The 16,049-nt window shown below is 39.4% G+C and overlaps 2 protein-coding genes and 1 long non-coding RNA gene across 4 annotated transcripts in view; 2 read left to right on the top strand and 1 right to left on the bottom strand.

Annotated features, from left to right (window-relative positions):
* Nucleotides 1–710, top strand: part of LOC113564586 — a 64,380-nt gene extending 63,670 nt beyond the window's left edge. The window contains exon 3 of the long non-coding RNA XR_003408105.1: nt 648–710. This is a non-coding gene — a long non-coding RNA (uncharacterized LOC113564586). The remainder of the gene's footprint in view (nt 1–647) is intronic.
* LOC6549859 (eye-specific diacylglycerol kinase) overlaps nt 1–16,049 on the bottom strand; it is a 105,885-nt gene that overhangs the window by 40,757 nt on the left and 49,079 nt on the right. The gene's annotated exons all lie outside the window — the stretch shown is intronic.
* On the top strand, nt 8,139–9,428 carry LOC6549862 (farnesol dehydrogenase). Its single transcript, XM_001977356.3, has 2 exons — nt 8,139–8,741; nt 8,989–9,428. Exons 1-2 carry the CDS (start codon nt 8,169–8,171, stop codon nt 9,163–9,165), a joined length of 750 nt encoding a protein of 249 aa, XP_001977392.1. The 5' UTR covers nt 8,139–8,168; the 3' UTR covers nt 9,166–9,428.

Below are 16,049 nucleotides of genomic sequence, written 5' to 3'. Positions count from 1 at the left end.
TTTCAGAATCCCCACTTTCATTACTATAATTGTGACTCCAACTGTCTGCCTAAACGCCACAGGATAAGAACGCCCTTTTTGGTGGGCGGGGGAGATGGCAAGATATATAAATACGTGCCTGTTTGTACATTTATGTGGCGTTTGGCAATTTGAACTCGTGAATTATGCACGGAGCAGTCAGCAAAGACAATGCCCCCTAAAAAAAAGGGAGTTCCTCGTGGCTGTGCGAATGGGAGTGGGAATTCAGTGCTGGGAGTTGGCATTAGACAAATTTGGCCAGTTTATTTACGGGCAGCAGTTAAGGGGCCAGTCACAGATGCTAACACTCAGTAGATTGGAAGCGATTCGGGGGCGGGGCTGTCTCCGAGCGGTGATTTGTTAGATACCACTAAATGCGGATCCAGTGTTGGTAAGTGCCAATTGGAGTTATTAGCAAAAAGCTATCTAAAATCACTAGAATACTGTAACATGTTAAGCCACTGAGCTGTTATTCAAACAAACAACTTCCAAACTAACAAATATAACTTCCATGCCACCGTAAGTTCCCTAATAAGCCAATTAAACAGTTTTATTGGTAATGACATTTGGCAACAGGGCGTGTTTGATTGTTCAAATTCGTTGCATTGACGACTTCGAACTCTTTTCAGACTGCACATGCAGCGGATGCCATGGCAACCAAGTCCAAAATGGAAAATGGAAATGGAAACAGGTAGGCGAATGGCTTTTAAAAGCATCCTGCGAAAAGAATGTCTGGGGTCAGAGAAAAGTTGACTGCAGGACTGCTTGCTGAACAAGTTTCTCTCGAGTTTCTTTCAGTCGGCATTAATAATTTATAATTGGACGGAATACTCAGGCATTTTACTGTAGTAATCAGCATATTAAACAGACGAATGCAATCACGGTAAAAATTGCTTGCGAATTAGAACTAAATGTTCACAGTAAAAACGGAACTGATGTGTATACACATTTTTTATATAGAACCGGATATCTCGTGGTTTTGACATTTTCACTTAAAAACAATTAAAATTTTAATCAAAACAATAGAAATAATGGTCCCAATATGAATTGTCATACCTCGTTGAGCTCGTAATTAAATTTCCAATCGTACTGTGTTTAAATATGGGAACTCTATTTTATTGCCATTTTTTGCACATGATGCCCATCAAAAATATTTACAAAAAATGCGAAAATTGACCCAAAAATGAATTTCCTAAATTCCGTCAAAAAGTGATAGGGATCGTTAGTATTGGTAATTAGCTGCTCAAAACAGTTATTCTTTCATGTTTATGATCATTTTTATCCAAGTTATGATTAAAATGCCCATCAAAATTATTTCAATTTTTTCCAAAATCCGTTTTTTCGAATTTCTGTCATAAAATAATCAGTTTTTTGGACACAACTTTAAAAATAATTGACTGAATGTGGAATGTTATACCTCGTTGCGCTCGTAATTAAATTTCCAATCGAACTGTGTTAAAAAATGACAATGCTAATTTTTTGCCATTTTTTGCAAATTTTGATGATGTTACCCCTTACAAAAAATGCGAAAATTGACCGAAAAATGAATTTCCCCAAATCCCTCAAAAAGTGATAGGGGTCGCTAGTATTGGTAATTAGCTACTCAAAACAGTTATTCTTTCATCTTTATGATTATTTTTAGCCAAGTTATGATTAAAATGCCCATCAAAATTATTTCAATTTTTTCCAAAATCCGTTTTTTCGAATTTCGGTCATAAAATTATCAGTTTTTTGGACACAACTTTAAAAATAATTGTCTGAATGTGGAATGTCATATCTCGCTGTGTTCGTAATTAAATTTCCAATCGAACTGTGTTCAAAAATGGAAATGCTAATTTTTTGCCATTTTTTGCAAATTTTGATGATGTTACCCCTTACAAAAAATGCGAAAATTTACCGAAAAATGAATTTCCCCAAATCCCTCAAAAAGTGATAGGGGTCGTTAGTATTGGTAATTAGCTACTCAAAACAGTTATTCTTTCATCTTTATGATCATTTTTAGCCAAGTTATGATTAAAATGCCCATTAAAAATACTTGCATTTTTTCCAAAACCCTTTTTTTCGAATTTTAGTCATAAAATAATCAGTTTTTTGGTCACAACTTTAAAAATATTTGTCTGAACATGGAATGGTATACCTCGTTGCGCTCGTAATTAAATTTCCAATCGAACTGTGTTCAAAAATGAGAATGCTAATTTTTTGCCATTTTTTTCAAATTTTGATGATGTTACCCCTTACAAAAAATGCGAAAATTGACCCAAAAATGAATTTCCTAAATTCCGTCAAAAAGTGATAGGGATCGTTAGTATTGGTAATTAGCTGCTCAAAACAGTTATTCTTTCATGTTTATGATCATTTTTAGCCGAGTTATGATTAAAATGACCTCCAAAAATATATTAATTTTTGCCATAATCCTTTTTTTCGAATTTCGGTCATAAAATTATCCGTTTTTTGGCCACAACTTTAAAAATAATTGTCTGAACATGGAATGGTATACCTCGTTGCGCTCGTAATTAAATTTCCAATCGAACTGTGTTCAAAAATGAGAATGCTAATTTTTTGCAATTTCTTTTCAAATTTTGATGATAAACAAAAACATCATCTTACAAAATGAAAAAATTTGGTCAAAATTGAATTTTACACGGTCCCTCAAAAAGTGATATGGTTGGTTAGTATTGGTAATTAGGAAACGCCAATTATTTTAGTAAAATCGATCGTTATTGTAGATAGTTATTTTTACGAAACGGAAAGCAAGGCAACAAGATTAAAGCCATGAATGTCCGCACAAAGCCAACGTCATTAAATGCAAATATAAGCAAGCACATATGCGTTTGCATTCAGTTTGTTTGCTTGATAAGCTATATCTTCACTTTTTCAACCGCAATCGACACCAATTCAACGCTTATTCATCCCACGCCGATGTGCTAATTCCGAAAACTTACATTTCACCGCCCACAAATTGCGAGTGGGCAGATAGTGGGTGGTACCGCCCAGCTGGTACCACTGCAGTGACCAGAGCAACGGATAACGCCTACAAGCATACTGCGAAATAGCATTTCTTTATGTTCTACGCTTGCGATTTTATTTTTAATTATCCGATGCAGGCTGCGGAAATTAATTCCGCGAATGGTAAGCCCACATGAACAACTATAAAGAAATGCGCATATTAAAAGTCAGCCAAAGCGTATGCGAGCGGATCAGCATAAAAATATGAAATTTAATTCAGAAATGTCAATACAGAAGCTTTGAGAAAAAAATTCACTGACATATTGATGAGCAGTCGTTAGCCTTAATCTGTCATTTGGGAAAGCGCAAACGAAACTGGGAATAAGTACCATCTTTAACCCTTTGACAGTCATTAGGCATCTGACAGACCCGTTGCCAATTAATTGCACATTTTACAGTCACCATCAGTACGTATGTATCTGTATATATATACGTTTTGTTGTCACCTGGCACAACCAGTGATAATTTGCCAGCCATCTGCAGTTCACCTGTTCGCTACTGATTGAATAATTAAAGCCCGCCAGTGATGAGAAGAACTAGTTATCGTTTTCCAAAATTTATTAACTAACCAGAAACTAGAAACCCACCTACTTTATTACACGACTTGCATTCAATGGAAAAACCTGAACAAAGCGGTAATAGAAGAGCTTTTATGAAAAATACAATTTTGGGCGAGGTTTTCATCACTGATGGATGCGTGGCCGGAATTTTAATAATCCAATGCGGGGAAATGGATATCGTAGTCCGGGTTTTCTGGACCGTTGTTTGGATCGGTAATATTTGTCGGAAAATGCTCGACCAGCCCTGCGGCTGAATGTTACGGATTCAATTTGCTTGACAAGTGGAAAGCATAAACCTAACCATACCACACATAGTAGCCTTTTATTCAATTTTGTTACTTTTTTGGCAGTTTCCTTTCTCGGCATTTTCTGGTAATTAGAGTTTCATGTTGCGCAGCACAAAAACAGGCAGCGGAAGTTGCTAGCCAACAAAACAGGCTAGGTGGAAAATGAGAACGTGTTGCTTAATTACACGCATTACCAAATATCACACATACGCCATGTGGCCGCAAGCGAAAACCTTCAAAGCACAACAACAGAGGAGAAATAAAAATGAAACATTTTTACAAGCCGTTCTTAAAGGTGCGATTTCTTAATGCCCTTTATTGCTTTGATAGTTAATGGGTTTTCTTTTGGAATATTACTAAATATTATTAACTATTTCCTATCCTAAAAACTGTTCTATTAAAATGCTGTATAAGATAACTATTGAACGCGCTCTAATGAAAATGAGTCTAAAACTAGATACGTTCGATAGTAACTTCCTGGTGCTTACTAGAATACCAGCTAAACTCGTCGAGGGTAAGACCCCAAAAACGATAACTCTAAATGGCCAAAAGCAAATGCAACTTGGCTAGAGCAAGTGATAGGAGCTCGCTGACTTAGTACTTAGCGGTGCAGCCGAGTCACGGCCATATTCAGATTACACGATACCAATTCATGCCACGCCCACTCGCCGGGGGAGTATCCCCATTGGGGGCAGAGGGTGCTGGGTATCCCTCAGCACGTCTCCCATTAATGGCCCTACAAAAAAAAAACAAGAACAAAAAAAAAAGGAAAAAGAGAGCCGGCACAAAATAATTGTTTTCCGTTGAGCAATAATTTTCTATACCTTTCGGTTCCCCACGGCATTTGCCCCCAATAAAGCTTGTCAGTGGGCGTGGCCGTGCAGTGTACTTTATTTGGCCCAGCAAATTGAGTTAAGTGTAAAAGGCAAAACAAAAAATATTAGAAAAATGCCAAAATGCAGGGAAGGATAAGCAGAAGGGCCAAGCCCAAGCAAACTGCGCTAAAACTGGGTGAGAATGTCTGAAAAGCGGAAGTAGAACACTTGCCTGCTTGTCCACCTTTTTTAGGCAAAGGATGGGTTAATTAACCCATCGTCCAGTGGCCAACTAATCTAAATGATTTGTGAGGCGAGCCAGAGTGAAAGGAAGAAGTTTTAAATGTAAATTAAATGGGGTAAAAGGTATGAAAGTAGTATAGAAAACAGTGTAATAAATGCTATAAGAAAAATTGTTTCTATTATTCTCAAAACTTGTTGCTCTAGTTTCATTAATCTACAGATAGCGAAAGTTGGCAGCGTAATTTGTCTATTAGGCTTTTAACGACAGGATTGCCTATACAATGATGTAATTTTAATGCCCCCAACCAGGCGAGATCTTAACGGTCATTATCTGTTAAGTTGCCCCACCACCACTTATTTTCTTGACCAACACCAATGCCAACACCACATGCACACATTTATATATACATACGAATTAATGAGGCCACAAAATGAGCTTCTAAATGACCAACAAAAGGAGGAAAAACCAGTGAAATGGCAGTCAGAAAAAAGCTAACACGGGGAAAAACCGAAAAACATTGTTGCCGCAATTGTCTTGTCCTGTGAGTAGATTTCCCTGTTATTGTTTGGCCTTTGCTTTACTTTACTTTACTTCTGTACTCTGCTCACATTCATTACACACACAAAGGGTGTTTGAGGAAAATGAATGGAAAATGGGTGGAAAATGGGTGGAAAATGTAAGGCCGACATTGTTGCATCCTGAAGCCCGCCCTATTCAGCGTTAATTTTATGGATCCCGTTGAACTAAAGCAGCACATGAATCCCGTCCACCCATTCCGCCTACTCCAGGATGCTTCATCATACCCCTAATGGCTGAAGGTCTCGGTAAGAACCCACGCTTTTCACCCGGCATTTTCCCGCATTTGCCCGCATTCACAATGCACAATGAAAAGAAATAAAAACAGCAACATCTTAAAGCGCAGCGGCAACGCCAAACTCCTTTTAAGCACAAGAATTATTATCCTGGTGGCCTTCGAAGGCTCCTTTATTTTGCACCATGTTTTCCACACTGCTGAAAATCCACAGCAAATGTAAACTTTTGCGCATAAAAATAGAAGAGGAAAAACTTTCTATTGGAAAGGCCGGGTCCAAAGGGAACCGTTTTGGCCAGTGGTCAAGGGATTTGCAGGCCAACGATGTTTGGTCATAGGTTTAGCTTTGATTTCGGCTTGATTCGCTAAGCGGTTTTATGCTCAAAAATGAAAGGAAAAAGACCAAAGGGAAATTTGAAAGTTAAAAAAAAAAAGCATTTAATAACCAATTTATGCACTATAGAGTAAAAAACTGTATTATTTTATAAAAAAAGGAATGAATGGGAAAACTGAAGCCCGGTGAAAACTAATTTGTTAACTGGCTAACCCTGTTTTGCGATAACATTTGAAGACAAATGCGGTTATTAAATTGAATTAGTTTCTGTATAAGAAACTGATACAAAAAATATTTGCAAGCCATTTTAATTGGTAAATACCTGCAACTGGCATTTGATATCCATTTCTCCGTTTTATTACTACAATAGAAATAATACCAGTAGCCTGCAATCCATTTTATGCCCCTTTCGCCAGTAGTCAATATTTATTTTTAATTTGACTTGTTTTCATTTCAACTATGTTGTCATTGCCAGCAAAGCATTTAGTGGAAGGCCAGCAATGAATGGTTTAATTTTAGTCAATTCAATTTGTTAGCTTATCCTATGCAACTACTATTATTTAGTTTGTTTTCTTTGTTTTTAGTTTTTCTGCTGTTCTTTCGACAGCCCACATTTGAAACCTCCAGCGTGTCATTGTTTTTATGGTGTATGAGAAAATCCCATACATTAGCTTACACATGTAAACAAAGATCTCTTCAATCATTTTGCTTGAATAAATTATGCCGTAAAATTTAGAGGACCGAAGAAAGCTATAAAAAATTAGGTAGATAAAGGTGAAGACATTCAGCTAACGATTTGCACGTTTCGATTCAAATTGAGCGAGTGAGGAAGAAAAATGGGAACAAATTGTTGGGCATGGTAGTATGGAAAAATCCAAACAAATTGCTTGGTATCAATTTAATGGTGCATGCTGTATTGATGAGCCACTCAGATGGATGGTTAATCAGAATTGCTGGCAGAATGGACAATTTGTATGTCCTTAGACGAGGTTGTCCCATGTTTATGGCATAGTTTGTTTTGCCAAAGCTCTTTCTGTCATCATTTGCGTGAGTAATTGCATGATAAAGTGCTGGCAAAATGGCCACAGTTGTGATTTGATGGGCATTGGCACTTGCAACATGTTGCAACTGGCTGCGGCACACGGAGGAGCGCGGGGACTTCCCTTTTGTTGCCTTATTGTTGCCATTTAAGCATCTCTTGAATGTTACGAGCGGACATAAAAAAAGCCAGCGGTGCAGCACAAAAATATGTCAAGCGTGTGTGCGGGCGATAAACCCGACCCACACACACACAAACACACACACACGCCCCGCTGCAGCATTGCACTTGTGTGGGTGTGCGTGTATCTGTGTGGGCCATAACTTGAGGCGCCATTTAACTGCATTGCGTGCTGGCCTTTTTAATGGCCCGTCTTAAATGCATTGGAAAACGAAAGCATTGGAAAAAAAATCCTGATGAGAAATGCAGGCCCCTAAAAACAAGGCATCTAAATGCATTGCTAAAAATAAAAATTATGAAACGTTTTTATGAAACCCTTTCTGACTTAAACCCTTAATACGCCACTGAAATCTTCTGCCGCATATGATATTATCATATCATACATAAATGTTTTTCGATTTTAATCCATGTTTCATGGTGTCTACAATGTTTAAGGAGTTCCCATGTGAATAAATATTTCTTAAGGCCTTGAATGAATGGTTATCATATTGAAGTCATTGGGGTTGATAGGCCGAAACAACATCTGTTGTCAGCAGATCGGATGGTCCGTTCCAAGGAGCGAACGACACGTCATGCAAACAACGCTTACATGCTTGGAAAGTACACTGAGAAAAAGAGTTTAACTGTGAGTGTTTGAATACTTTCAAAAGACAAGATGCAATGCCTACATGCAATTCAAAACCTTTTTAAACACAGATTGCACTTCATACTGCACATAAATGGTTAATGGTCGACCCCGTAATCATGTTCACAATTTCTCTCGGTGCACAAAGAGAGCGCTGTCAAGAGAGAGCGTCGCTGCGATAATGCATATAAATATAAACCGCTGATCGATTGTACTCCGGACTCAGTTAATCGCCGTAATCCGTGAGCGATGGATCGTTGGCACAATCGTGTGGCCGTAATCAGTGGCGCCAGTTCCGGAATCGGAGCTGCATGCGCCCGGCTTTTGGTGGCCGCCGGTCTGCAGGTGGTGGGTTTGGCCAGGCGCACCGATCGTCTGGAGCAACTGCGCCAATCCTTGCCGGCGGAGCAGAGGCCGCGTTTCCATCAGCACAAATGCGATGTGTCGCAGGAGCTGCAGGTGGACAATGCCTTCGAGTGGATCGAAAAGGAGCTGGGCGGCATCGATGTGCTGATCAACAATGCCGGCATCGTGCTGGGTGGCCAGCTGATCGATATGCCCAACAAGGATATCAGCAACATCCTGCAGACGAATCTCATGGGCAGCATTTACTGCACCAAGTTGGCAGCCGGCAGCATGAGACGCCGCCAGGTGGCTGGACACCTGATCTTCGTGAACAGCACGGCCGGAGTGGCCGGGTACAAGCCGGATCCGGCGGACGAGAGCCTCAACGCCTACACGCCCAGCAAATTTGCCCTGACTGCCGTGCAAGAGATCTGCCGACAGGAGCTGATCACGCAAGGATTAAAGATCAAGACCACGGTGAGCAAAAGAAATTCGCAGGCGCCTCCCATTTGCCAGCTAACTTTGATCTTCGCAAGAGCTTGTGAAAATCCATAAACAATAAATACTGGCTTAGACATAAAATACCATGTCAATAAGCACAGCTGTTTTAATGCAGTATTACCTCGTTATAAAGGCTAGCAATTTGAATGAAGATATAACTAGTACAATAGTACAAGAAGCTTGAATGAGTGAATAATATTTGAAAAATTCCCCAATCCCGCAGAGCATCAATCCCGGCTGGGTGGCCACCGAGATCGTTCCGGACGAGACGAAGGCCAGGCTGGGCGAGGTAATCCTCCAGGCGGACGACGTGGCCCAGGCCGTACTGTACGCCCTATCGACGCCGCCCCACACTCAGGTGGAGCAGATAACGCTGAGGGCGGTGGGCGAGTACTTCTGATAGCCCGACCACGCAGCCCCAGAGATTAGGCAATCGACTTGCAGTGGAACAGTAAAAATCAAATAAAGGGGAACGACCCGACCCGACATGGCACACAAACACGCCGAGATACTCACAGCCCCATTTGGTTTACCACCAAACTGTTTGCTCTCACCTCGTTTCGTTTTATTTTTATGATTGTGCTCAGTTACGTACATACGCGTATGTATATGTGCTCAGCACCTTTCCCCAGCCAAATAAATAATTCAGTTTTGTAAACTAACAATGCATCGGGAAGAATCGATGGTTTTGCAAGGAAAGTATATGCCTAGGCCTGATTAAAAATTTATTTAGATCCCCAATTGGTCTATATACTGATGGATAGAGCCATCGAACGGGAGCTCCTACTAAATATGCAGGTGTCCCCAATGTAGTAATTTCCCTTAATTTCGCACACCCATCAAAAATGGTGGCTTAAATTAATATACTGCAAGCCAATTTTAAAGGAATATTTTATTAATATGTTTGTCATTGGTCAAAGCTAAATGGAAATGCATTGTTGGATAAATTAGTATCATACATATTTCAACCTTGGCCTTTACCACTTTTTGGTTCAAAATGCACTTGACTTTCACTTTGAAAGTAAATCAAATTAGGACCAAATGATAAACGTATTCCCAAGTAGTTTTTAGCCAACTTTATTAAATCCATTTATGGCATTGACTTCAATTTGGTTTCGTGTGATTAAATTAAGTCATGTGTCCAGCAAGCGATAAAAAAAAACCGACTTTGAGATATGCTCTTAGTTGTGGCCAAAATAGTTTGGCCACACAAACTTTTGTGCTTGTGTGTGTGTGTGAAAGTTGTTTGCCTCCACAACCACATAATCAAGGAATTAATTTTAAAATATTTGCTTTCTGGCAATTGTGCGAATAAATTCTCGAAAACTCTACGAAAACAAAGACAGCCAACCGGCCAACCAGCCATCCGCTTGAATGGCCACTTGGGCTTAGTCGAGTTGAGTATTACGTATACGCACATTACGTATACGCATCGTTTCGTGACACGATTTGGTACTTAGGACCGCAGCCTCAGTGGGGCATGTAATCGCACTCGCTTTCGAGGCATACGAAAAATTAACAAATTTTCAACATTTGGGGCCGCAAACTTTCACGAGTTTGTGGTCTCGCGGATGGGGATTCAAGTCAAAAATTCGGGGCAAGGCATCATGTACAGCATGCACATAATCTCAACATAATTATTTTATTTCATTTAAGCGCTGAGCAAGCGGCAAAAGTTTTTCGACACAGTCCTTTTTTTCCACCATTTAAATGCTCATATTTCCACGGAGAAGGGAAAACTTTTTTGCAACCTTTTAATGACAGAATAACACCGCATCTGCGCCCTTTGCTAAAAACTGTGATTCTCTGAATGAGAAGATTATTTCCAGCGAAGTTTAATTAAATGAATTTCAGCTAAGTCTGCATTCAAAAGTGAATAGCATTTTTTATTTAGTTGAAGAAAATATTTATTAATCTAGCTTATATATTCTAAAATTCCTATGATATATTACAATATAAGGGACCACTGTGTGCTTGGGATTCCAAGAAAGGATTTGCGTTGCCAAATTCGCTGACTGCCAGTTCAGAAGTTTCTTTTTGTTTGACAGATACCCCAGAAAAACCCCCACATGCGTCGCACTTCACTCATTTCCGGCATTTTATTTTAATTAAATTTACAACAAATGTCATATAGCACCAAAGTTTTCCTGTCAACCAACATGCGACATTTTCCCCCCATTCGCCGTCGCAGTGCATTTTCTTTAGACATTTAGAAGAAACCAATAAACATATAGCTTTACAAAATATCAAACGTTATTTATGCATAATATTTCTTGGAAAAATACAAACTGATTTCGAAGACCTACAATTACTCAGAATTGATGAAATATTTCCTTCGAACGGCATATATTTTCTTTTCATTGGAGCCCCAGATAGTTTAAACATTTTATTTGCAGCCGAGAATGCCATCGAGGACTTAAATGCAATTTAAACATGTAGAGTGCTTTTGAGGGCGAAAATGTTTTCCCAGGCTTAACCCGTTTAAGTGAAATTCATTTTTAGCCAGACTCGCAGTTAAGATGCATGGGGTATTTTGGTGGCACAAACCCACAACAATATGCAACATGTTTATGGCATTTTTGCCCTTGGCCCTGCACTTGTTGTTCTGTTTGAAGCCGCCCACTTTCCCAGCTGGAAAATCCCCATTTTCCACCTGTGTGTGCTTGTGCAGCTCAATTGAGGAATTTTTGGACCAGGTCCAGACGCTTTCGCCTCCCAGCGCCCACTTTTACACTTCTGCAGTGCGAAAGCTGCTGTGGTTGCCGGCTAGTTTTGGTGTTTTGAGCAGCACTCCCTGCTATCGACATTTACTTCATTGACACAAAACGCCCACAGGCACTCTTGGAATTCTGGTTGGGACAGTTGTGGCAAATACGTGCTGACCTTTGGGTCCGTGGACGGGTTGATTTCAAGGTGAATTCCCAGAAATTAAAACCGGGCATTCATCAAAAGCCAATTCTCGCCTACACTCCAGCCTCGGAGCGGTAACAAAATTTTGAATCCGTATTGCAGGCGGCAATTGATTGCTTGATTAAAATTTGCGGTGGACATGTGCCACATTGATGGATACGTAGAAAAATAATAAACATTAATATTTGAGTTCGATTGCCATTGAAATAAGTTATTTGGAAACCGCAAAGCAAATGAAATGCTTCAGAAATCATTTGTGGCTTGAAAACGCCTAGAAAGGTGCCAAGAGGTATGCAGTTGGCATCAACTAACTCTTTATTAAAGTTGGTGTAAATTCAACTCAATCGAAGGCCATCTCAGCTTACAGCGCCCTTAACAAACTGCAATTAGGAGCATATATTTTTCGTGATTGCCCATTCGTTGGATGTCAATCAAAACGGATCCATTGGCGTCAATTGGGCGGGGTAAACTGGGTGTGTGCATTTTCCGACCTCATTCGGATGAAAATTCGTTTATGCTCAAAGTGCTAAGCCATCATCGTCATTGTCAGGCAATTTGCAAGCTAAACAAATTCAAACAATAAGTGCCAAGAAAATTGCCAAACAGTGTCCCATCATCATCATCATAGCCAACTGCAGTAGGTATTTCAGATTTTCTGATTGATGAGGTTTCTAGAAAGGCAAGCCCTAGAAAGGCAATCCCCGATTGCCCCTGTACATGTGTAGTATATACTCCCCAGGTGCACTCTCAACTTTCTACGGCTAAGGCAGGGAAGTGGTGGCAAAAATTTAATAAAATCCATACACACACGTCCATACGCAGCAAATGGAAATAGTTCAAATAGTACAGCACCAACTGCTCGAGACAATCAAACTGCACAAATATTACAATAAGGAGAGGGAATCTGTAGTTTTGCATGCCTGCAAAAACATTGACAATCCGGTTGGCAAACACGTTCCGTTTACTTTGCATTTGCATTTAATGAAGCAAAAACATAGCCGCTGGATGATTTCAATTGCTACAAGTCCACTTCGTAATACCATTCAGGAACATTGTATCACTAATCGGCACCCTTCTGCATTAATTGGCATGCGAGCAATATGCGAAATATGGATTCTCAATGATATCCAAACAAAATATTTCCTATTAATTGCCGTAAATATTTCACGGCTATTAGGCTTGCATTTCAAAATTTATAGAATGAATGCATGAAAAAAAAAGTACACTGAAAACAACATGGCTGGTATACAGAAAATACTTGTGCTTTCCATTGACTCCATCTAAATGGATATTAGTATATCTTATCCCACATTTCTCTCAGTGCCAAGAGGTCGCGAAGGCAATTACATTCCTTGCTATTGAATTACACTCGTGCCCACACATGCATGCGTCTACCGCAAAAAAATACTGAAAATATAAAATCCGGAAAAGGGAGTCCGCCCGGAAAAACCCGGATCCGAATCCGAATCCGGACTGGCACCACGGCAGTTGGGATGCACGATGGTGATGACGGCGCGTGCGGCATATTAGCTTTCTGCCCTTGCACATAAAGTGCAGCATAACGTTTCGTTTACATGATTAAGAACTTTCCACTTTTCACTTTTCTCCTCCGCTGCTTTGTGCACAGCACCGCGAACTGAACGAATAAAATGAGCGGGTTAAGGGTCATGTAGGGTGAAACTTGTAGCTATTGGGTTGAATTGTAAGCGGCGTAGGCGAAAATACTCCAGACAGTACCAAAATAACAGAGGGGAGAGGGAGGGAAAGCCCAAAGTTTTACAGTCTTTTCCCATTATAATCAGGCTCTTTTTTTTTCATAAAGTTTTCCCTCTTTTCCCGCTCTTGTGTGCTATTTCATTTGCTTTTCGGTGTTAGTGAAGAACCCTTAGTTTTTTTTTGTTGTTGCCTTTTCTTTTTGTGTGTGTTTAAAGCAACTACGCCCCCCTCAGCCAAAAACTCGCACAACAACTTTGCATATTTAAGTCAAATATGTTAATGACAATGGTTATTTGGTTAGGCTGAATGAGTGTAAATAAGCGGAAGAAAATTCACAAGTCCACAGGGGATATTTCCGAGCTTCAAATTTAATAAGGTAATTTATTTGAAACTGTTCCGGGAGTTAGTTACATTTTGAGACACCCAAAAGTAAGCTGCTTATGAAGAGATAAGTACATAAAAAGCTGACAATAAAGAACGCAACCCACGACCACTCAAGTAACTCAAATAGAACTGCATTTGCTGCCCTTCTCTGTGAGCACATTTCGAAAATTAAATGCATCTCCTTGAACCCGTGCTAAAGTTGATCCTGGGACTAGGGTTGTGGCTGCTGCTGTTGCCGTTGACATGGCGAGGTGGAGTGGGATTTCCAACAGTTTTTAGATGATTCTAAGCCGCTTAGTGGCGACACAAAAGTCACCAGCACGAATATGTGGACATAGCAAAGAGAAATGGTGGAGTGACGGCGACCCAGCTTCCGTTTCCGCTTTCTGCAGTCACTTCCGCTGCTCGAGGCTTTTGCGGCAAAGGCGATATCCCTTTAAAGCATAATTCGCTTTAAGCACTTTCTTCTCTTCATGTTGATTCACCCTTTTATTTCATTCTTTTATCCCATCTTCTTCGGCAGCGCGGCACAGGCAGCAATTAAAATTACGTATACGCCATCGATTACTGAACAATTATTGAGGGCTCGTCTTCCGTTCACCTTCCTCAGCTGACACTCAAATTCACACCGGTCAATTTAAAAAAAATTGCGCTTTAAGGCAGCTACGAAATAACATATATTTTCATGACTTTATACAGTTAATTGGTATTTATTTATTGTGCAATATGTACATGTGTAAAAACTTATGTCCAAATTGATTGTAGTATATTTGGTCAGCAATAAAATTCAACAACTGTTTGAATTCCCGTGTTTTACAAAAATATATATTGCTGAAAAGGCTTTTTTACGCGCCATAAAATAAGTTGAGCAAATAGGAGAAATGCTGTATAAAATTTATAAAAACCAGCATGCTTTCCTTAATTTAAAACGTAATTAATAAAAATATATTAGTTGTTATTTTAAAGTGGAGAGCTTTATTTGTTCAGAAGCGATAAATTTGGGTTTGTAGACCAGAAAAAGGGAAAACACGTGGGTTAGTATTTTTATTTTCTGCTATGCAAATAGATGTGCAAGTTCATTTTTTGTGGGTGTCTTCTTTGGGCCAGTAATACCCTTTTAACTACTTTAAGCCATGCCTACTGCACTTTCAAATGCTGGTGCACAAAAGCACCCGTATCTACCGAAGGAATAAGGAAAAATGTACTATATACCAATGGAATAGGATTGGGTGGAATGGCATGAAAAAAGAGCCCTAAGCAAGTGATTTGCATGCAAAATTGAAGATAGTTGGTTGATAGTCTGTTGATTTTTCCCTATTTCTGGTCCTTGCTCCTTTTATTTTTTGTACTACCATTAAGCTGATTTGATGCGAGCCCTGGGTGGCAGTCTATTTGTAAATGTATAATCGATTTATCGAAGTGCAATGATAAATATGAATATGCTTTTGGCTTTAATGAAATGTATAAAAGCCTTTACCTTTTTCCGACCGGGTCCAATTAACCTTTGGTTTGGAAGTTAAACTGCATATTTGGTAAAATATAGCTCGCTGATGATTGCGATTTAATTAATTTATTTAAGATTTATATCAGAAGTACGTTTTTGAATACGTACCAGGTAACTTCATCATAGTTTTTGCACATTTTCCGAGCAATAAAAAAATCTAGAAAGTTCGTAGAAATTGCCGGACAAAGGCAAAGTTACTCGACTTTCCGCTGACAACATGCCTATCATTTTCTATCACAGTGAGGTCAAAAGGTTGCATGTTGATGGGCGTGTCAAGGCGGGGTCAAACTTGTAGCAAAGTTTTTAATTTCTAAAAACGATACCGAGCTGCTCTCAACTAAATTGCCAAAAGTGCAAGCAAAAGGCAATAAAAACAAAGCCAGGCTAATTGCAAGTGCGTTGAGTGAGTGCACTTAGGTTGGGTCAACTTTTGATCGAAACTATTTGCACTAATTAAAAATCCATCACGTAATGAAGCCAAGTTGGATGCATGCAACCGGATACCTGGGGCCACAAAACCAATTTTGTCAATTCAAAATGTGGCCATCAATTAATTAGCAAACTAGTCGACAAATATCAAGACTACTGATAAACCGTTATTAAACTTGTTATAATCAGGCTTTGTTCGAAAAACATGAAAATATTGTTTTGTATTTACACCTCATGCACTGAATATATGCTTGCCACATTTATCCTACAATAAAACAAAAAGAGCACACAAAATACATTTCATTTAAATGACACCTTTGGACAAATTAACTTTGGTATTT

The sequence above is a fragment of the Drosophila erecta genome, unplaced genomic scaffold (assembly GCF_003286155.1).
Source record: "Drosophila erecta strain 14021-0224.00,06,07 unplaced genomic scaffold, DereRS2 tig00000152-arrow-arrow-pilon, whole genome shotgun sequence".
Lineage (NCBI taxonomy): Eukaryota > Metazoa > Arthropoda > Insecta > Diptera > Drosophilidae > Drosophila > Drosophila erecta.
Note: the sequence above shows the minus strand (reverse complement) of the source record. Positions and strands in the feature narration are given on the sequence as shown.